At 35.4% G+C, this 23638-nt stretch overlaps 1 protein-coding gene and 2 long non-coding RNA genes across 3 annotated transcripts; 2 read left to right on the top strand and 1 right to left on the bottom strand.

Annotated features, from left to right (window-relative positions):
• Positions 1–4023: 4023 nt before the first annotated feature.
• On the top strand, positions 4024–6004 carry LOC128216735 (uncharacterized). The gene is made up of 3 exons (XR_008258119.1): positions 4024–4124; positions 4640–4711; positions 5373–6004. It is a non-coding gene; the product is annotated as an uncharacterized LOC128216735 (long non-coding RNA).
• Positions 6005–8914: 2910 nt separating this feature from the next.
• Positions 8915–14052, top strand: LOC128216695 (uncharacterized). Its single transcript, XR_008258113.1, has 3 exons — positions 8915–8985; positions 9534–9690; positions 10440–14052. It is a non-coding gene; the product is annotated as an uncharacterized LOC128216695 (long non-coding RNA).
• Positions 14053–15960: 1908 nt separating this feature from the next.
• LOC128217540 (uncharacterized) lies at positions 15961–16731 on the bottom strand. Its single transcript, XM_052924737.1, has one exon. The coding sequence runs from the start codon at positions 16729–16731 to the stop codon at positions 15961–15963; it is 771 nt and encodes a 256-aa protein (XP_052780697.1).
• Positions 16732–23638: the final 6907 nt, after the last annotated feature.

Raw genomic sequence — 23638 nt, 5'->3', positions numbered from 1 at the left:
ACTCAACTGGTCTTTCATTGAAAGAAGATCGATTTGAGAACTTATCACATTATGTTGAGGCAAAAATTCCATAAGACTTTGAACAAGTTCTTTATCATTTGCTATTTTTCTGCTTACTGATCCTGATGGGTTTCTAGGATGAGCTAAATAGTCTTTTCGTAAAAGGAGTACTACCGTCAGATTATCACAGTTGAGTGCGTCGTTGAAATGTAAAGAGTGCCTTGAGAGAAAGAAGCTCCTAAATTCCTCCAGAAATGGCACTTGATGTAGATGGTGGCTGTTAAGCATGCTGTCGTAGCCTATGGTGGACCAGACCATACGCTGGAATGTTACTGCTTCAGTTATCTCACCTGCACGAATTATTCCACCGAAAATTCGTGACCAAGTGTCGTCCAGCGCACCTGCAGGGTGTCCGTCCACTATAAATACGGTCACGTGGTCAGGTGCCAGCTTAAGAACTTTAGCGACCAGAAATGCGTTGTAAAAATCCGTCATTGTGTGATATAGATTTGCGTATTCAAACCTCTTTATCGCGATTGCTGTCATATGAAACCGTTGTTGAGTAGATATTATTTTAGTGGACTGGTTGTAAAATTCTAGTGCATTAAACCAGTCATTTAAATGGCTTGTCTGTTTGAAATGGTATGGTTTACCTTCCTGACAGCGCAGCTTGAAGTACCCCTTTTCTAAAGTATGATATTCCAAATCTTCTCTCTGATTTATGACATCAGATATGTTTTCACCACCTTTTCTGCCATGCCCAAATTTCGGATCAACAGTGACGTTTTTTAGCAATGCAAAACTATTGTCGTATCCAATGAAGTTTCCGTTACACACATCTTCGACCTTTCCAATGAACACATGTATCTGATCTTCGTCTAGATTTGACCAAGTCCATTTATCCCTTCCATGCACATTTCGGCCGGCATTGGTAATTTCTTGCACTGGAATTGATATATTCTTGGGTGCAAGACCTTTCTTGTATTTTTCTGCTATGTCAGATTGCCTTTGCAGAAACTTCCTTCTTGGGCCAAACTTCCGAGCTGAGTGCGTTTGAAAGAATGTGTTATTATGACGAATGTCCCCATGCACGACATTGCTGCTCAAACTACATGTGGCGTTGATGTTGATAAACAAGGTTATTATAACAATACACGAAATCACGAACGTTATAACCGTTAACCTTAAATACAATTTCATGTTATTTTGTAGGTTAGTCTAACACTATTGCTCAATGTACTGGCATATACTAATATCCTTTTTAGCGAAAATTGGGATCGGTTTAAAAGTTGCCTATTAAAATGTATATTAGATATGTGCATGTCCATGTTTTGTATGAATTTTACATTAAAATAGTGTCATCAATATTGCGATAGTATCAGATAATTGAATCTTGGACTGAAGGCCTTGTACTTTAATTAATATGTTATGTAACTAATTGGGTTTTGACAGACGTAAACAAAATCGATTTTACGCTACTCAGTGAAAATCTAAACAAATATTTATGTAGCTTTCATATATTTATATTTTTTTTTAAACACCTTCCAGAAAATATAAAAGGGTCAAATGCAGGCTTTTCAAGATATTTAAAATCGAAGAAAAATGGATTGACTACTGCAAAAAAATAGAATGAATGAATGGAAAACGAAATAATTTTTAATGTCAATCAACAATTGACGTTTCCTTACACATCGTTCAATATAGAATAGTTACGCGCCTACTACCAACAAACAGTCAATAATCTAAACTCAAAAGTTGCAATATATGTCATGTTTGTTATAATAAATTCAGATTTTTTTTTCAACATGTTTTATAGGGGAATGTTCAATGACTGTATATAAACATATATATCTATAGTATTACTTTTACGTGCGTGTATGTATGTTCTCGTGTGAATATAAGAATATACGCTTGGCATAAATGTTGTCTGTGTCAGTTTCGTTTTATCGGAAAGGTAAATCCTGTGTTTTAATTATTGCATTGAATGCTTGTTTTGCGCAAAATATCTTTGCACTTATATGATAAAATATGTAAATAAACCTTTATTATCTATATCAACCGCGAAAAACTTTTCTAAATACCATTTCAATATTTATTAACCCCCCCCCCCACCCCGTTTTTGCACAAACCCGTTAGCACGTTAGGGACTTGAAGAATCCCGTATAACACGTCTACTATAAAACATCATATTTTCAATATGGCCTTCTAAAAACAAAACATAATGTCATACAGCTTTACACAATTTACACATGTATACGTACAATTATTCAAATAGCATCAGCAACGATAAACAACAGGTCATATAAAACATTAATGAATAATTAAACATCCTAATTATGTTAAACACAAGTAAACAATTTACACATGTATACTATCATTCAAATAGCCAGAAGGATAAAAATAAATCATCATATGGAGCAGTAATGAATAATAAACCGCGGTAAACACATGAGTCATTTCATTGAATTTCAAGCACTTACCGACAAACACCCAATTTATTTTACAATAAGTGAGAAAATATAATAATGAATATAACGTTTTAACAAGTTGTTTAAATATATTCAGTCGGATTTCAAACAAAGCGATGTACTGTCTTTTTATCGTTATTTTGAATGTCGCATATAAAGATTTGTTGACCTCTTATGGATACATAGATAACATCACGTGATAATGTCAATCAACCAATCACGCAACAGCACAGCCGAAATTAATTTTCAATTGCGTCATAAACGCTAATGAAAATTGTGATCTTCAAAGACGATATTTGAGCAAATATCAACAAGGGCTGAAGGTTTCAACTTTTGGTATTTTTTTAACACTCCTGATGATTTGCCACACTTTATTTCATAATTAAAAAAGTGCATTTTACAAAGCATGAACGAATCACTTTAACGTGTAACCACTGCAATTATAGGACAGACTCAACAAATAAGTTTTTAGTTCCTTTTAAAAGAGAATTTTCACTGATGTTTATTGTCTCTTTGAAGAGCATTCCACCATTTTGGCCCAATCACAGCTATTTATGTGTCAGCGATTCTGATTCTGGGAACAATAAATTGAATGTCATCAGACGAGCTAAGTCTAAATTTTCCCTGGACACGCCCCCTGCCTCCAAATGGATGGAGCTGTCCCCTGCATAATTCGAAACACAGTGGCAAGTGTTTACCAGGAGTTTCATGACGAATCTGTTAGATGCCGGCTTCAGTTCAACAAGAGCAATGTATTTCAAATGAAATCAATCACTTTACAAAACTCTAGGATATTTACCATTTCATTGTGTCTTAATGTATTTGATACAAAGCACAATAAACCAACATTCAATCGGTTCGCTCTCGAGGACATTATTTAAGCTGACAGTACTATTATCATATAACATGGTGAACATGAAAAACCATGCCAGTACAACATATTTCTAATTGGCGCAATGCATTGAAAAACATTAGTGGTCATTCATATCTTTTAAGTAGCTGCTTGTGGTAGCGGTGTTAGATTGTAATATCCAGGAAGACAACATCAACAATATCAAGTGTTGCTTGGTTGTTTTTAAGATTTTAAGTATAATTATAATTGGCCCAAACACGTTCACATTTGGAATGATCGAACGATGCACGTTTTTATTTCCCTGCTTACTTTACTTTCATCATTAAATATTATTATTTAAATCTTTAAATCAAGTATATATGCATCATTCGCAGTTTTTGCACATTTTTCCAATTCGAAAGTTACTGACGGTGTCTACCGCGTAAATGCCAGTAAGTTTAAACATAGCGTCGGTATATTTATCTGTTCTCATAAACAGATATGATTTAAACGTGCGCTTTTCTAAACTGGAAAACTCAGATGAGGTAGCAAACATGATTGTTGCGTTTATTCGTCTAATCATGTAAAATGATGTTTCATCGGCCTCCTACTCGCTCGCATTGACAATCCTAGACTTGTTGTGAGAAAATACAGTATTTGCCGCAATCGGAACTCCTCGGCTAGTATCAAGATATGGCCTCGGATATAATATAATATAATATAAAATAGTCCATCATGGCCGACCAAGAAGATGTTCAAACAACCAAGAGATATGTTAGACCAAAGACAGAATGAGGAGCGTAACTTTTACCACTTATTTGTGTGTAAGTGATATTTTTATACTTATTGTATTTTATTAAAATGTAAAAATGGTTTTAAAAGAGCCCTAATGAGAAACTAAATGGAAATGTCATTAATTCTTAGTGGGTGGGGTAAAGTCTTCTTCTATTTGACAGATATTCATTTCATTAACTTGATTTTTTTTAAATTAAAATTTACATTCTTTTAACCAAGGAAGTATGGTTTATATGTCCGTGAGTGTTGGTATCGAACAGCCTAATGTAATGGCACAATTGATGCCTGTTCACTAATATAGCTCTCTAAATAAATAAGATATTCATTCAAGTGGTTTAGCCAAATGAGTTTGAACGCATAAACCAGCACACATTTCTTTCAAGCTGGGAGTAAGATTACTATTATTGATCTCAGTTTCAACTTCATGGTTAAATTCCATGATATCCACCTGTGGTGGTGATGCAGAAACATTGAAAAATGCTTACATTTTTACTGTGCAAATGAAATGCAGACATTTAAATTTTAATCTTATTGTCATTTTCAGAGAGCAGTATGGTACCAGTGGTGCAGCCGACTCTGAATTCCTGGCTTGTTCTAATGAAAAAAGGCGGATGAGGTAATGGTTGTGCTATTTTCGAAATTACCAATCAAGCATCCTATTGGTTTAAGCCCAAATATACCTGCATGTTTGTACAATTAATCAACAAGGATTGATAGTATTATTATTAAAATATCAACATTGTAGTGGAATTTAAACATGATAACAATTTCATTTCATATTTTTAAATTTACCAGTAGTCCAGAGCTAAAAGCTGCTCTCCCACAGATTGACAGTTGTTCTTGGTCATTCTTCAAAAGCCCTCAATTGATATCAAAGGAGTAATAAAATTAAATGTACACAACTATATGGCTTAAATAGCAACAAATTATTTTCCAAACAATTGAAATATGTTCTATTATGTGTGACCTTATATGACTAAGTAGAAGACATTTATACCAAATTTTCAATCTTGAATATGAAAGACTGTGATCTGATATTAATTCAGCAGTCTTATATCACTGGTTTCCATACATTTGCACAATAATTGCCAATTGGCCCGTTAAAAGACAAAAATCAAAAGTTGGCAGAACAGTAAAACTGTGAGGATGCAGCTTTAAATTGATGTTGCACTTAATATTTTGTGAATACTTTTCTGTTGTTGTACAGGCTTTTAAAATAATTGATCTGAAAATATAATTCCTATTATTTCTGTTGTATTTTATGTTTTCTATTTCAGGCACTTGAATCCGAATGAAATCAAAAATGCCATTGTATGAGGATTGACCTGCAATGCATGGAAATCATCTAACACAACTACAACGCCTACCTTGGGGAAATGAGTGCAAGATGGAAACAAAGCGTTCAGTGAAACATCTTGTCATCTCAAATATTTGATGACTCAATACTGATGGGAAGTTGCAGATAAAAGTCATTTGTTGGCCTGTGATTATTAGATACACCCAGACACATAAAAGGGTTATATGGTAAAGGATTTATCTACGCTGAAAGTAGTTTTCCTATATTAAGGAGGGAAGATAACTACAAAAACAGAAACAGATGGCATTGGCAGACCAAATAAAGAACTATTTTGTTCAGTTAATTTTTTAAGACTTTAGAAAAGCCTTTAATAGGGCACATCCTTGCAAAGGATGTCTGTACGTGTTTCTACTTTGGCAACAGACTGAAAGAGTGCTTTCAGCTTGCATAGCAATCTGATTAGGCATAAAATAAGATACTAGCTGAATTGCAAACAGTTTTTCCATTGGTGTTGATTTGTTTTTCAGTCTGTTGGAATGTTTATTTGAAGTGATGAGCATTGCTTACCGCAACCAATATTTATTTTCTTTTTTAAGTTGAATTTAACAAACACATAACATGACTTGTGATTATACAGATGCATGCTTATTTTGTTGATTGTATGAGTTTATTTTCTCAAATGATGTAATAAAAGTTATTCTGAATGTCCTTTTTTTTGTTTGAAGAAAATGTTTGAGGCTTTGGCATAGCATAGTGCCATCATCATCATCATCATTGTTGTGTGCAAATAAAACATTCAAAACAATGTATTTAAAACCAAACCGTCAAGCCAAGTACTCAAAGAGGCACAAGGATATTGCTAAAGAGACCGGTAATATATTTAGACAAATAAAATGTATAGAAAGACAAGACAAATAGAATGTGTAAAGAAACTTTTAATGAGTGGGTTTCACCAAAGCCTAGGAGGTAAAGTGAAGCATGACCCGCCGTGAACAAATACTATTTGAAGACAAGTTCTGTCAACTTAGTGCACCAGTCAATTGTACCCCCCCTGACCCAAGGTCCGGGGGTATACTGGGGTTAAACGAGGAAATGGGCCGTGTTTTTACCTATCAGGTGGCAGTGCTAGGTGAATGCGGCGGTTTTGTCTTCACTTAAAATATAGAGGGAATGGGCCTTCACTAGAGGTGTGGGGGCATTTTGCAGGGATTTTACCATTTTATCATCCGCGCATGGCGGGGATTTTAGCCGGTGTTGGCTGTACTGAATGTCAAAGTCCCCGCTATTCCCCGCCCGGGGGGGGGGGGAGGCGTGGTTACAATTGACTGGTGTATAGCCACATGGCCGTTGTATGGTACTACCAATTGAGCACACTGGCCACAGAACTGTTTAGACAAAAACAGCCCAAACCCAATAATGCCGAAGTAAAGGCATGCATGGCTATCAGCTGGTAAAGCTGACTGGGTGCCAAGTTCACACCCACCCATAACCCACAAAACTCTGCACAATGCAATCAATGATTTTACAGAATAGTAATGTTGTTAGAATGGCAAAGCATGGTGTGAACAATAACACAAGCAACGTATGACTTAAAACTTACATTTCATAGGGTAATCCTATGGCTGTTGAGAAAATGCTGACATTTAGTCCATGCATGCATTTAATCCGATGTAATGATTCGTGCATGCCATGAACCGTATGATCATTTCAATTACTGTCAAGTACATTTTCTGTGTGCTCATGATTTTTCTAGAGTGCTTCATGTATAAGGAAACATCTAAATATTCATAAAACGAACATTGTTTGAGGTTACAATAAATATTTTCTCTTAAACAAGAACTTTTAATTTAACACAATCCATTTCCTTGTTGTTACAATGGGCCTTCTTTACGCGGATTGAAAAGGATGTTAATCGCCGGTAGCCGCATCGCACTTTCATATATCCTTACTACTATTTACGAGGTCTATCTCGAAGCTTGCCGGAGATGGCCGAGTTGTTACGATTGTATTTGCCGATATTTGGACCATCTGAAGGTGTCTTGTCCTTGAAAGAAGAACACCACGCAGCGACGAGTTTTCCAACATATACGAAGTTATTCATTTACATTGACCAAAAATGTGCATATTTTACAATAAGGGGCATGTATTCCTGGTACATAAAATAGATAGCATTTTTTTGTATAGTTGGTGTGTTTGTGCTTTTCAATTTCAAGCCAACGATAACCAGTCTATAACGTATAATTAAACATACTTTCGAAATGCAATATACTCTAATCCTTATATTCTGATCAGTTCGACATCTGTTAAAAATAAAAAGATTTTTTTTATTTTTGTACGGGACATTGTTGGACTTCTAGTAGGTCATAAATATTTTGACCTGCATGGCAATCTTCCACATAGGATATCAATAATAGGAATTCAATTTGTTGCATGTTTTAACTACAAAGGCGATATCGGAACATAACAGAACAGAATATTTATTATATATTAACTAGAGCATAGAATAAAACAGTACATAGTTATCAGAAAGTCATTGATGAAACCTATCATATCATTAAAATTGATGCGAGTGTTCCTTTGACATACAATGGGGTGATGACATTAGAAGATACTCATTTGACACTTTCCAAAAAAAGCAGAGCATGCTGAACAATACTAACAATTAAACACGGCGCTTGCCAAATCATTTATACATAGTATAGGCATAACTTTCAACACTTACCTGATGTATATAGGTATACAACGTAGGAAGAAAGTACATTCAAACTCATTATTGCGCGGGCGCATCGGCGCCCGGCGCATATATTGATTGTTTTAGAAGTGTCCCTGGTGCAATGGGCTTGCGCATGCGGCGTTTTCATTGTTTTGATCGCGCATGCGCCGTTTCTTACCGTCCGCTCTCGGACGCAGTTCGCCATTAGACTGGTTCCTGTTCGATTTTGCAATAGAAGATTGGTAATCATCTAATATGTGAAGCTTTGAAAATATAAGGCAAATTAAAACCAGAGATTTTTTTTTAAATAACTCTTTTAGAGAAAAAATATCATAAATGCACAGTTGTTGAGAAAACTTCTCTTTTTTATTTAAATATTTTTACATAAAAGAATAAACCACGAATGCGCAGAATGTATCTTACAATAATCTTAGAAAATTGGTGAACCAGTCTATTATCTGATTACCCGGTTATGACATGTACGGATCAGATGCAAGCGTCCAGTATAGGGATATCGAGGTCAACACGCTGGCGGTTGGGGAAAGATATTTTCATTTTCTTTTTACGTAGTGAACTGAAAAACTATTGTTATTTTATATTTATCATTTTAAAAGCAGGTTTCGTGTCTTTCGATTTAAACAGTAGCACGGTTTTTTTTGCGGTATTTCTACTTTCATTTTGGACAATATTTGAAGGCTTTTCCAAATTGCGTCATTAAAACCCAGGAATGATAGCCGTCCAATGAAAACGCTTCTTGCATTTCAGATATAGGCGAGTGTGCGGTCAAGGTCAAAATTGCGAGAGGCTGATTCGAAGTGAAATACCGCAACAAAAACGTTCGATTTGGACATTAACGCGTCTAACTGAATGAGTCACAATGGTAGGGATGATATTTCAAGCCCTTCTTTGTAATGCATGCGCAAAGTTTGCATGTCAGTCTGTATGTAACGAGTTTAAGGTGATTTGTTCGTAGTCATTAATTAAATTTTTGCATCGTTTTCATTATGCTCCAGTTATTATTTTAGACTAATGCATCAGTCAATTGAAACCACGCCCCCCCGGTCAGGGGAATAGCGAGGACCCTGACCATAGGTCCAGCCAATCTTGGTTAAAATCACGTCCTGCGGGGATGAACAGATGGTTTAATCTCGCCAAATGCCCTGCACCCCAGGGGCCCTAGGCATGGCCCATTCCCCGCTATAATTAAAGCGAGACACAACCATTCCATTCACCCGGCAATGCAGGGCCACCTGAAAGTTAAAAACATGGTCCATTTCCTTGGCTATCCCCGGTATACCCCCGGTATACCCCCGGACCTTGGGGGTCGTGGTTACAATTGACTGGTACATTAGTTTAAAATAATAAACATGTTTTACGGGATTCTGTCTCAATAAAATGTATATTTATATTTATCATCCTACATTCCAGTTTCTACCACAAGAGTTGTAAATATTGAACAGATAGGGCTTCATCTTCAAGATGACAAAAGACAGCACCAACAATAATGGGCCAGGACTGAGGAGTTCCAAGAAATGAGTATTCTTCAGCCCACAAATATCAGTGCTGCCCCGCTGCCCAAAACCAGGTTTGTTCTCTTTCTTAATTTCCTGTTAACTTTATGGTTTCAGAACAATAGCCAGCATTCATATTAAAAATGAAATCCCAAACCTTCTGCATTTTGTGTTGTTATGTAACACAACTAAAGTTGGGCAAATATTTTGCTAAGTTTTTAACTGCAACTTTAAATAGCATTGCTTTTGGTATTAACATTCAACCTTTAATAAAACAAAAACATATGGATGTTTCAATGCATTTCAATAAATAATTGAATGTATTTACAATTATTAACAATTTCTTATAATGTTTAAAAAAAATAACTCTACAAGCTTACATTATTTCACAATATAATCTTTTTTTAGACATCATTTTGATATTTATTTCGCACAAAATACATGACCTATAAACAAGCCTTCCTAAAAATTAATAACATTTTTTCACTTTTTCTAACAAAATTGCTTAACTCAATAGCTGAATAATAGCTGAATAAAGGAATGAAATCATTACTTGTATATAAATACTTAATCTTAATTATTATTCTGCAATTCATGCATCAATGTTTGATTTGTATAACCTGATTCAGAATTGACATCAAATTGCAATTACCTGTCAATTCACATTTCGAATAAAGCTTATGAAATCAACCTTGAAACCTAACAAATTCACCTCAGTTTAATGTTTAGAGTTATTTTATTTCTCATGTTTCATGTTATCAGGTCTTCAGTGCTACATTCACTTATCATGGTATCATAACAAACTCCTTTCATATCTTTTTAGAGTGTGGCAACAAGTAAATGGACCTTGACAAATGTCTTCTTTGTTAGAGCCAGTCCCTTACACAAGTGGCCTACTTTTGCACAGCTGAGGTTGTTATCAAACGCAGCAGTAGGTATGAAATGCGGAAACTGTTCCAACTTGATCTTCAACAGTTAAGTTACTCCTCTTCACAATATTTGAACTGAAAACAATCGGTGACGATATTGCACTTCACTTCTACCTCACAGTGCTCTTCCCTATAAACGCTAGAGGAAAGTTTGAAAATGAAAAACTTGTCATTGCAAGTGTGAAAGGACCAATTGATTCTTAACGAAACAACCTGCCTCACTGCTTTAGCTGACACTACATCAAGTCAACACAAGGCAATTTGTTTTTCTCGCAACCTGACCGATATGTTTAATCTGATCAAAATTGTACACAACCACTGGTATTCGTTAAAGTTATACATATTGTGTGTAGTGTAGGTAAGATCAATGTCAAGGTTATTTTGGCTATAAAAAAGGAAAATGATTCTTGATTCATAACATCGATGAAATAGCAAGCCTTAAGTATTTTCGATAAAGTGATACATATATTTTGTGGTGATGTCATAACCTTGTTTCACTGTTTTTGTAGAGAAAACACATGTTATAAATATATTATCACATTTGTGTTTTTTTTAGCTCGACTATTTTAAGAATAAGGTGGGCTATACTATTCGCTCTGGTGTCGGTGTCCGGTTCAAGTTTTAGGGCAAGTTGGGATTTTCACTTATAAGTCCAATACTTTTCATTCAGTTGACTTAATACCTCACACAGTTGTTCAGGGCCATCATATAATGGGAATAGATAACTCCTTTATACAAGTTATGGCCCCTGATTGACTATCAAACTTAGGTTAAAGTTTTAGGGCAGGTTGGGATATTTATTAATAACTTCTCTACCATTCGTTCATTTAACTTAATACTTGACACATTTGTTCAGAACCATCACACAATGAGGTTGCATAACTCTGTATTATCCTCAATACAAGTTATAGCCGCTGATTGACTTAGGTTAAAGGTTTAGGGCAGGTTAAAGTTTTAGAACAAGTTGGGATTTTCACTAATAAGTCCAATACCCTTCATTCAATTGACTTAATACTTTACACAGTTGTTCAGTGCCATCACATAATTAGGTAAGATAACTCCATATCATATTTTATTCACACAATGGCCCCTGATTGACTATGGAACTTAGGTTAAAATTTTAGGGCAGGTTGATATATTTATTGATAACTTCTATACCCTTCATTCACATTATCCTTAATACAAGTTATGGCATTATCCTTAATACAAGTTATGGCCCCTGATTGACTTAGGTTAAAGTTTTAGGGCAAGTTAAAGTATTAGGGAAAGTTGGGATTTTAATAAAAAAGACTTCTATACCTTCATTCAATGCACTTAATACTTCGCAGAATTATTGACGACCATCTTACACTAAGGAACATAACTTCATGTTAACCCTAAATACAAATTATTGCCCTTGAATGTTTTTCTTCTCTTCTTTTAATTTCTTTTGAAAGGCACATTTTTATATTCCTAACCACATTTTCATAAAGGGAAAACAAGATATTTGAATGACCTGTGTCATTGTTCGGGCGGGCTGGTGTTAGAGCAGCGTCAAAGTCACCTTATGTATCAAATAATTTTAGTTAGGTTTGACATACAGAGACCAAACTTGGTATATGCAAAGAGTTTATGGAGACCTTTTATGGGAATGCGTTTGAGGCCCCTATGATCAAGGTCAAGGTTACAATTAATAGAAAAAGGGTTGGTTTTGAATAACTTAAGTAAGGGTCTTCTAATTGGTACCAAATTTGGTATATAGGAAGAGTTTATAGAGACCTTTCCTGAGATTGTGTTTTTGGCCCGAGAGTTATGGTCTAGGTCAAGGTCAAAATAGAAATATGGTAAGTACTGAATAACTCAAGTAAGGGTTGACATAGTGTGACCAAACTTGGTATATAGGACAAGTTTATGCAGAGCTTTAATGGATGCTTTTTGGCCCCCTAGGGTCATTGTCACTGTTACTAAAAATAGATTACTGTTTCAGTTAAGGCTGACATACTGTGACCAAACTTGATATGTGTAGGAAGAGTTTATAGCGCGGACACGAGTATGTGTACTCTGACATTTAAATATCTCGTGTGACTTTGATCTTTGAGTTATGGACCCTGGTCAATTTCACTGCTCATCGTCTCAATGAGGACAACATTTGTACCAAGCAATATGGTAATCCATCAATGCATAAGTAAATTATAGCACGGACACGAAATGTTACAGCCAGACGGACAGACAGACTGATGAAGTGTTTCTGTAATCCCCTCCCCACTCCGTGGCGGGGGATTTGAAATTTGATATTTATAAAATAGTGTACTTCCATTTTTGCCATTGTTGTGTTTTACCATTCTGTCAATATGTTAAGTGACAGTTGTGCCAATATCTTACAGTCACAATATATGACTTTACAGAATCGTAACATTATTTAATAACCTCATCATAATGATTACTTATCTTCCTATTGTTTTCTTAAATGTTCTGCAATTTCAATAATTATTTACAAAACATGTTCCTAAAATCAGAGACATTTGACAGTATTATAAGAATTCTCATTCATTGTTTTGTCTATCTGAACACTGATGTTTGCATAATGCTCTGTAGATATCACTATGCTTTTGCTAAGTTTAATTCCCATTAATGTTTAAATTAATTTCTCATATGTACATATATATTTAACAATGTTCTGTTTTTCAACATCTCACTTAAACAGTTACAAAATGTTAATTTACAAGAAATACTTGTATTTTTATCACTATGTCGTTTTGCCATGTCACCCTTCTTTACTACCTGTTATGCTTAAAGCTGCACTCTCACAGATTTACCATATGTACAACTTTTTTATTGTTTGTCTTGGAAAGCGCAAATTTTGTTTTAATATCCGCAAACAAATGATTTAAGATTACAGACAAAAGATCAAATCACACATTTTCATATTTCCATTTGAAAAATAATGTCTTATGGCTTAAGCTGTTACTAACAGTTAAAGAAAATTGCATAAAACATCAATTTTTGAACTTAAGTATAAAAATCTGCAATCTTTTTTGTCAGCTGTCTTATATAACTGGTTTCAATGGATTTTCGCAAAATATGGCTCGTTCTAGGTCAAAAAATGAAAAAGTTGTCAAAACATTCAATCTGTGAGAGTGCAGCTTTAACTCTGATGAATATATCATTCAATGTCTCTTTTATAGGCACTGACTCTCCATTTACAAACATTAGAATTCATAATGCTTAAATAAGTATGCCTGTTACAACTTCTCAACTTACCCTGCTTTTTTTGCATGACCCTTAACCATTCTATTGTGTGTTGTTGTTTTTCATTTTCGTGATTTATGACTTTTCAAACTTTAAAAAATAATGGCCTTTTGGCTATCAACCATATCAGCAATGCTTATACTGATAATATAAAACTCCAGGCATATCATTTATAGTTTTGGGTTTGAAAACTTTCAACTTTTAAGTTAGTAAATCATTTAACAAATACACCTACTTTCAACCCAATTCATTCCAACGTAACCACTGAAACTGAGTCTTTTTAAGCCCCCCCCCCCCATGAAAAAGATATTTATCACCCTATAAATAGTTTCATATAAATACTGTGCATTTGCATACTACGTACATATTACTAGGTTTTCATGCATTTTCATTTATATTCTTTTCTTTCATACCTGTTCTATTTCATTGCTTATGAAATAGTACCAGCATGTATTTTAGTATTCTATTAATTTGTCTGTGTGCATTCTTATTCCAAGTATTGGTCGCACTTACACCAAATTATAACAAATATTCTTTCTATTGTTAATTACATTTCAGTACAACTCTACCATTCCCAGCATACATACTAACTCTGTATTTTTTGTTATCATGCTTATTACTCTTTGTTGTATACAAAATGTATATAAAATGTCATATTGCTCATGTTCTTTCTTGTTTGTACATATGTTCACATTTCAGTAATACTCAATGCAGTATTTATTCTTATATTTCAATGTCATATTTTAAAGAATTGAGAAGTTTTACAGGCAAAATAACATTAACACATTTCCACCAAACTTAGTACAAATACTTCACTTTTCATGTATTAAAACATATTCCTCACTTCATTTCATTGTAACCTATGATTTTCAGCACTTTCTTCATAAATCTTTTGTGTCATTATATTTCCATACACATTAAGTGATCAACTTCCTTGTCATACCACTATCAACCTGCATCACATTCTGCTCATCATTCTTATATCTTATGCCTTAAAAGTGCATAATGCATGATGATTACATAATGTTTATTACCTATAAGTGTAAACTTGTTTCCTTTGTTTAAAACATCCTGCATGCCTATAAATCATCTACGCCACAGAACAAGGAAAATGACATTAATAATGATGACAGACTTCTTTCTTTCAGCTCATGTATAACCAACTTCTTTTAGTTTATGTTAAATGTATTTTTTAATTGTGTTAAAATCTGTTACATCAGCAAACAGTTTTATGTGTTTTTCAGTTAGAAACAATGGCTTTGTAACACTTAATTATAACGGTCAACTTGTTTCGCGGATTATTAGCCAACAGTAAACATTGTTTTAAGCAGATGTCCTTAATTAGTTTTTTGGATAAACCTTTGGTGCTACTCCTGTTTAAAGTCAATATTTCACCAAAGTACTTCAAATTCTCAACGTTTCGAACTTTGCCCAGAATTTACCAAATCATGTTGGCATATTTAACATTTCAGCTATCATATCAGCCACTCCAAAAGAAAACCACCACTGTGGCCATGTTTTCTTTTATAAATGTGTGTATATTGATACAGTTCATGAATAAAGTTATTTGATACAATTATGGTTTCTGTCATAGATATACCATCAGTTGTACAATTGTTATTGTGTCAAGTCTTATTTTCATTTCAAAACAACAGCCCACTTCTGTCATCTTTTAATCAACTTTAGTTTACTGACATCTACAATCAATGTTAGTCCTTACTTCATTTACTTCGTTCTGACCCTACATAAAGACTTGCATAACCAATAGTTGGCCCGCGCTAACATCCAATTGCTGCATCCTGCAGCAACTTTTGTACTTGTTTAATGTATAAACCCTTCAGAAAAAATGATCTGCTAACATTATCAACAGCTTCTGGTGAGTGAAAAGCATGGCGTCGATATGCAATTTCACATTCTTAGTTTTTTATGTATTTCTACACGTCTAAGGTAAACGAAACCAGGATAACATTTTTTGGAATGTTTTCAATATTTTTTACTAATGTTGAGAGAAATTCCATAACGGATAAGTTTAAATATTATTTCGTTAAAGAACACGGATTTGAATTGAAAAGAAATAAAATTTATTCTTGCTCGTTTCGACATTTGATAACTCTTTCAAAATAAAGTTAATATTACCGAATGTAGACTCTGAACAGTCACAGCTGTGTCATCTATTAAGCTATTTCCCTAGCTGCATATTGAAGAATGCATATTTTTCACCATTCCCAAAAGCGCACTTTTATTAATGACAGTATATTCATTTGCATGTTCATTAGACGGATCAGTATTTTGCCATTGTAAGTATTTGAGGTTTCTCCAGCGTGCCATGGCCTGAAAGTGTACATTTGCAGTGGGCCAGTAGTTCGGGTAAAGCTCGATCAAGCCGGCATGCTTTGGTAGGAACAACGTGTGGGTAAGGCCGGCACCGTGCATGCCAATCAGTATGTCCGTCCTGGAAATCAGACTCAACTGATCTTTCATTGAAAAAAGATCGATTTGAGAACTTATCACATTATGTTGAGGCAAAAATTCCTTAAGACTTTGAACAAGTTCTTTATCATTTGCTATTTTTCTGCTCACTGATCCTGATGGGTTTCTAGGATGAGCTAAATAGTCTTTTCGTAAAAGGAGTACTACCGTCAGGTTATCACAGTCGAGTGCGTCGTTGAAATGTAAAGAGTGTCTTGAGAGAAAGAAGCTCCTAAATTCCTCCAGAAATGGCACTTGATGTAGATGGTGGCTGTTAAGCATGCTGTCGTAGCCTATGGTGGACCAGACCATACGCTGGATTGTTACTGCTTCAGTTATCTCACCTGCACGAATCATTCCACCGAAGAGTCGTGACCAAGTGTCGTCCAGCGCACCTGCAGGGTGTCCGTCCACTATAAATACGGTCACGTGGTCAGGTGCCAGCTTAAGAACTTTAGCGACCAGAAATGCGTTGTAAAAGTCCGTCATTGTGTGATATAGATTTGCGTATTCAAACCTCTTAATCGCGATTGCTGTCATACGAAACCGTTGTTGAGTAGATATTATTTTAGTGGACTGGTTGTAAAAGTCTAGTGCATTAAACCAGTTATTTAAATGGCTCTTCTGTTTGAAATGGTATGGTTTACCTTCCTGACAGCGCAGCTTGAAGTACCCCTTTTCTAAAGTATGATATTCCAAATCTTCTCTCTGATTTATGACATCAGATATGTTTTCACCACCTTTTCTGCCATGCCCAAATTTCGGATCAACAGTGACGTTATTGAGTAAGGCAAAACTATGGTCGTATCCGATAAAGCTTCCGGTACACATTTCCTCGACTTTTCCAATGGCCGCTTGTATCTGGTTTGCATCTAGATTTGGCCATGTCCACTCACCGATGCCATGCACATTTAGGCCGGCATTAGTAACATTTTGCACATGAATTGAAACATTCTCGGGTGACACACTAATCTTGTATTTTTCTGCTAATTCAGATTGCCTCCGCATAAACTTTCGTCTTGGGCGAAGTTTCCGAGCTGAGTGCGTTTGGAAGAATGTGCTGTTTTGACGAATATCCTCATGCACGACATTGCTGCTCAAACTCCATGGGGCTTTTATTTTTATAAACGAGGAAATTATAGAAACACACGCAATCACGACAAGTATAACCGCTGTCCTTAACCACAACTTCATGTTATCTTGTGAGTTTAGTCCAACCTTGTTGTTCAATAAACTGGTACATACTGATAACGCTGTGAGAGATGAACGCTGTTCATATATGGGGAGAGTTTTAAAGGTTGATAAACCATTGTTTTCAAGTTAACCATACATTATATATATTAATTTCATTCGCGGTGATTGAATCTATACTTACTCTGGGCTATGAGTCAAATTTATGACGTATCCGGGTTTGAGATAACAATATTTGCTAGAAGTAAACACAAACAGTAAATGTCCATATTTTATAGTAAAGTTATCCTTTATGGAATAGTTTATTTAAATCCTTATACGTCTTATTACAGGAATTAAGCTTTTAAAAGAACATTAAGTTCATAAAGGAGAAGTACTTAATGCTCGTACATAAATATTTCAATAGCATCTCATTTTTAAATATGACATTACATCGATTGAGTATGACATAACATCAAAAGTACGCTTTATACTTAAATAAAACACATGATGTATAACGTTTTAAATGATTAGACAGGCAGCCATGTATACAAATAGATATAGTTTCATTTTTTAGAATATCAAATACATGTAATACAATTAATTCTCCATATGCAGAATAGACACACCACAATTTTAAGTTCTAGTGCAAAAATATTTAAATGAAATAACACGACAAGGCATAATGTATGCATATTTTCTTAACTGCAATATCTGCACTTGACATGACGCAGCCTGTCAGTCAAACTAGCCGGTCGATACCCGACTGACAAATCAGCATACAGATTAGGTGGGGCTTATCAGTTGCCCTTTGCTATCCGCCATGCCTTCCGACAATCTGCACTTGTCAAAAGTCTTTAAACAAGAACTAATATTATGATAATTTGTGTATAATATTGACGATATCTTGCGATTTATTTTCATTTTGTTTCGTTCTTGTTCGTAAAGTTTTAAATCCGAAGCATATACATTTGCCTCTCAGTTTTTTTTGAAAATACACATTTACTGTTAGTAAAAATGACAACTCAGTTAATTTGAGTTACACTTATTTTTATTAAATCTAGATAAAAGATTTAATATCACATAAATTAAGGTCACAAACAGTATACACGTATAGGTAACACAATTTTATCTTTGTAAATAACACAAATTTAACATGTTAAGTAAAAGTATGTGTATTTACAATGACTATTATCATTTCTTACTTCTATGTTGCTTGTGAGAACAGTTTTATTTAATTCATTGAGAGAAACATTACGGTAGTAATATCAATAATGATAATTCTTGAAACTGAAACGAAAGGAAGAAAAACAGCAAAAGCAATTGTGTTTTGACATTTGATCTAAACAAAAGTCGTTTTGTTACTTTCGTAAAGGAATTTAATGCATGTTTTGTTCCCTAAATTTGAGTATTAAAATAGAGACTGCCTTTCTACGGTTACAAATTTCCAATGTTATTTGTAATTATTATACCTCACTTTTGTCTACAATGGTGAAATCCCATTACCAGAAAAAGAAGATATTTTGACTATCAGAAACATTTTCAACTTTTTTGACACGTGACCAGGCTAAAATTCACTGTCATGTCATGTGACCGCAAATAACTGCCACTATATAGCTAAATCATGACGTTATTGCCTCCCTTATACACATACACTAATCAATGTGTACATAAAAACGTCAGAGGACAGGATCTGTCAGTTTGTTAAGAAATTTTAGCATAATTCACGGTGGAATTTTGTTCCAGATATAATTATTTAATTGTGTTATATTTTGTTAACCTTGTGAAACCTGTTTAATTAAATGAATTAAAAACATTTTATGTACTTAATTTTGTTCGGTATAATAAAATAAATATCATATGGTAGCATATGTGACATGGATATTGTCAACCCTCGAAACAGAATGTCACCCGAGGCGTAAGACATTCTGCTCTCGGGTTGACAATATCAATGTCACATATGCTGCCATATGATATTTGTATAATAAATTATTTCTACCAGAATCATATATTGCATTCAGTTAATAATAATGAACTACTTTAACGTTATACTATAATGTTATTAATTAGATGATTTCATAGTAGCCCAGTTATTTGTCCGAGCTTAGCTGTTAGCTCGGCCACTTTGAAATCACCTTATTAATAAGTATTTTATTAGTTAACTATTACGTATGGTACTACATTTTGGTCAAAACATTCCAATTACTTACCTGAAGGCTGACGTTCACATTGAACTGGTGAAGCCGTATTTATCCCTTATTCATTCATGGTGTCTAATTTTCTAGACTTGTCTTTGCTGATTTTGACATGAATCCTTTCAAAGTGACATTGCAAATACTTATGAATAAAGCACTGTGCAGAGTAAGGAAGCATGTCTTTTCGTCTTAATTTCGTAAATCAGCAAAGTCAAGTCTAGAAAAGCAGACACCATGAATTAATAAGGGATAAATACGGCTTCACTGTGAACTAAAGGTAAGTTATAAGAATGTTTTTGGTTAAAATGGTAAAAGTTAATTAATAAAATACTTATTAATTAGGTGATTTCACATTGGCCCAATTATTTGTCCTCGGTCAGCTGTATTTGTCTTCGCCCTTTCGGGCTCAGGCAAATACAGCTAACCTCGGACAAATAACTAGGCCAATATGAAATCACCTAATTAATAACATTATATTAGTACCGCGAGTGTCCCCGTATCGCGTCAAATACGTAAAAGTTGATTAATAATTGCATTTATTGTTATGTTTTACCGCCTTTAATAAATTTTATATCTGATTGTCAAGTATATCTTCTGTATTATGCACCAGTCAATTGTAACCATGCCCCCCCCCCCCCAGGTCCGGGGGGTATACCAGGGATAGCCGGGGGAAAGGGCCGTGTTTTTACTTTCCAGGTGGCCCCGCAAGGCCGGGTGACCCCGGTGGTTTTGTCATAGCGCCAAATTTAGCGGAGATTGGGCCTTATATAGAGTCTCTAGGGTGCGGGGGTATTTGGCCGGGGTTTAACCATTTGTTCGTCCCCGGGGTTGGCTGGACCGAAAGTCAAGGTCCCGGCTATTCCCCGGACCTGGGGGGGGGGGCGTGGTTACATTTGACTGGTGCTTTAGTATCGTATGCTTCTGTGAAATTGCCGGATGGCCCTTACTAAGAGGTCACGTGACACTGTGGGCGTATCATTATCGCTATATTAGACGAACGCGATGTCAGAGGATTTGTAGTTCATGCTTTACGACGGGCCCGACTTCAGTGTTAGGTGGAAAGCTCGTTAACGGGGAAAAGGACGGTGTCGATTTCGTTGGAAGCGCCGTAAGAGGCCAGTTTGTGCCCCTTCAGCACCTTAGCTCTGTTCACCATCAATCCATCTGTACTGAAATATGAACAACAGACCCCAGTGAAATAAAATGTTTGTTTGTATTTACCATGTTATCTTCGTTGTTTTGCTAATCTCTATAGACAAATTGTCATATAGTTTATAAAGAAAACAGTACTTTCACGATTGTAAACTGAACACTAACGTGAACTCACGTAAAACAAATACTGTTAGTGTGTGCACCCACCACCACGTGATACTTCAACACCACTTTAAGGTAGAATGGAAGCCCGTATGGTGGCGGATCCGTGGTCTAGTGGTTAAACACTTGACCGTCAATCCCGGGGTCGCAGATTTGAATCCCCGCAGCACTACTAAACAAATATTAATCGTCTTCCGGGAGGGACGTAAAATGGGGGTCCAATGTGGCAGTGCTATACACTGCATGTTAAAGAACTCGGGTAGCTCTCACCAGGGTTGCATTCTGTCTGTGCATTTTGCTCTAAAACATAAAATGATTAACAATCTTATCGGAGCACTCGCTGAATGGGCAAGGCCCGAGTGTGAGAATAAATATCCTTGCATACCACCGAATGGTATTCGTTGGTTCGACCGTTTTATTTCACGGCGTATCAACACCGGGCAAACTTTGATAAGTTAGAGGTATGCACTTTTCAACATGCCAAATAAAAACTACATCAGTTCGTGAAATTTAGAACAAGTTGTCAAAAGATGCCTTTTAACAAATTAAAAGGCGGAAGAATGTTGTAAAATGGTGATGTTAAACAAAATAAAATAAATAGCTAATGCGTATTGTTCAAAGAGTTATGGATACGTTAAAGAGAGACAATGGGATTAATAATTGTGGTTTCAGTGTACTTTCATATCTATGGTGGCATATACGTAAATGCCGTAAGATGTCTAGTTAACCAGTTAATATGTTACTTATTAAGCGCAATTCGCAAAACCTAACTAGTAAGACTGTTAATGTTTATACAGCTAAAAAAGGTAACAGGTGGCAGTTCTGGGCACTTTGAAGCCAGTTTTAAGTATTATGATATTTATCTTACCGAAAAGGTTTCGCGAACATAAACTAGGTAGCTAGATAATTATCGCGAAAATGAAGTGGTTAACAGAAAACAATTCGCGATGTACGTGAAGTTAGCGGCCTAGCGGCCTAGCGGCCTAGCGGCGTGAAGTTAGCGGCCTAGCGGCCTAGCGGCCTAGCGGCGTGAAGTTAGCGGCCTGGCGGCCTAGCGGCCTAGCGGCGTGAAGTTGGCGGCCAAGCGGCCTAGCGGCCTGGCGGCCTAATTAGTTTTTCTATTTCCAAGCAATTGTTAATGCGTTTCTTTTAAAACAATGATAAATCAAGGTTTTTTATTCATATAGTTACATAGCGGCCTTAAATTGTTATATATTCAGAATATTTTTCTTTACCTTTTATTCTAAAACAATTTTAAAATAAATGTTTTATGCACAAATTATCACTCTGAAGCGTTTTTCAAACTTTTTTTCAAAAAAGTCGATCAAGCACTTCAGCGACCTAGCGGCATAGAAGCCTGAAATTAGCGGCCTAGCGGCCTAGCGGCCTAAATTGAATCCTATTTCAATGCATGTATACATGCATTTATTCTAAAACAATAACATTTTAACTGTTTTTATGCTCAAATTAGCACATTGAAGCGATTATCAACAGTTTTTTTCCAAAAACGTCGATAAAGCAGTCAGCTATTTCAAAGCATGAAACATGCCTGATCTTCTTAATCAATGATATATTAACTGTTTATATGCACAAATTATCACTCTGAAGCGTTTTTCAACTTTTTTTCAAAAAGTCGATCGAGCACTTCAGCGGCCTAGCGGCCTAGCGGCCTAGCGGCGTGAAGTTAGCGGCCTGGCGGCCTAGCGGCCTAGCGGCCTAAAATGGTATCCTATTTCAAAGCATGTTTACATGCATTTTCTTCTAAAACAATGACATATTAACTGTTTTTATGCACAAATTAACACTTTGAAGCTATTAGCGATTATCAATATTTTTTTTTTAAAAGCGTCGATAAAGCAGTCAGCTATTTCAAAGCATTAAACATGCCTGATCTTCTAAAACAATGATATATTTACTGTTTTATGCACAAATTATCACTCTAAAGCGTTTTTTATTTTTTTTTCAAAAAAGTTGATCGAGCACTTCAGCGGCCTAGCGGCCTAGCGGCCTAGCGGCCTAGCGGCGTGAAGTTAGCGGCCTGGCGGCCTAGCGGCCTAGCGGCCTAAAATGGTATCCTATTTCAAAGCATGTATACATGCATTTTCTTCTAAAACAATGACATATTAACTGTTTTTATGCACAAATTAACACTTTGAAGCAATTAGCGATTATCGACATTTTTTTTTAAAAGCGTCGATAAAGCAGTCAGCTATTTCAAAGCATTAAACATGCCTGATCTTCTAAAACAATGATATATTTACTGTTTATATGCACAAATTATAACTCTGAAGCGTTTTTCAACTTTTTTTTCAAAAAAGTCGATCGAGCACTTCAGCGGCCTAGCGGCCTAGCGGCCTAGCGGCGTGAAGTTAGCGGCCTGGCGGCCTAGCGGCCTAAAATGGTATCCTATTTCAAAGCATGTATACATGCATTTTCTTCTAAAACAATGACATATTAACTGTTTTTATGCACAAATTAACACTTTGAAGCTATTAGCGATTATCAATATTTTTTTTTTTAAAGCGTCGATAAAGCAGTCAGCTATTTCAAAGCATTAAACATGCCTGATCTTCTAAAACAATGATATATTTACTGTTTTATGCACAAATTATCACTCTAAAGCGTTTTTTATTTTTTTTCAAAAAAGTTGATCGAGCACTTCAGCGGCCTAGCGGCCTAGCGGCCTAGCGGCGTGAAGTTAGCGGCCTGGCGGCCTA

This window comes from Mya arenaria, chromosome 14 (genome assembly GCF_026914265.1).
Source record: "Mya arenaria isolate MELC-2E11 chromosome 14, ASM2691426v1".
Classification (NCBI taxonomy): Eukaryota; Metazoa; Mollusca; class Bivalvia; order Myida; family Myidae; genus Mya; species Mya arenaria.
Note: the sequence above shows the minus strand (reverse complement) of the source record. Positions and strands in the feature narration are given on the sequence as shown.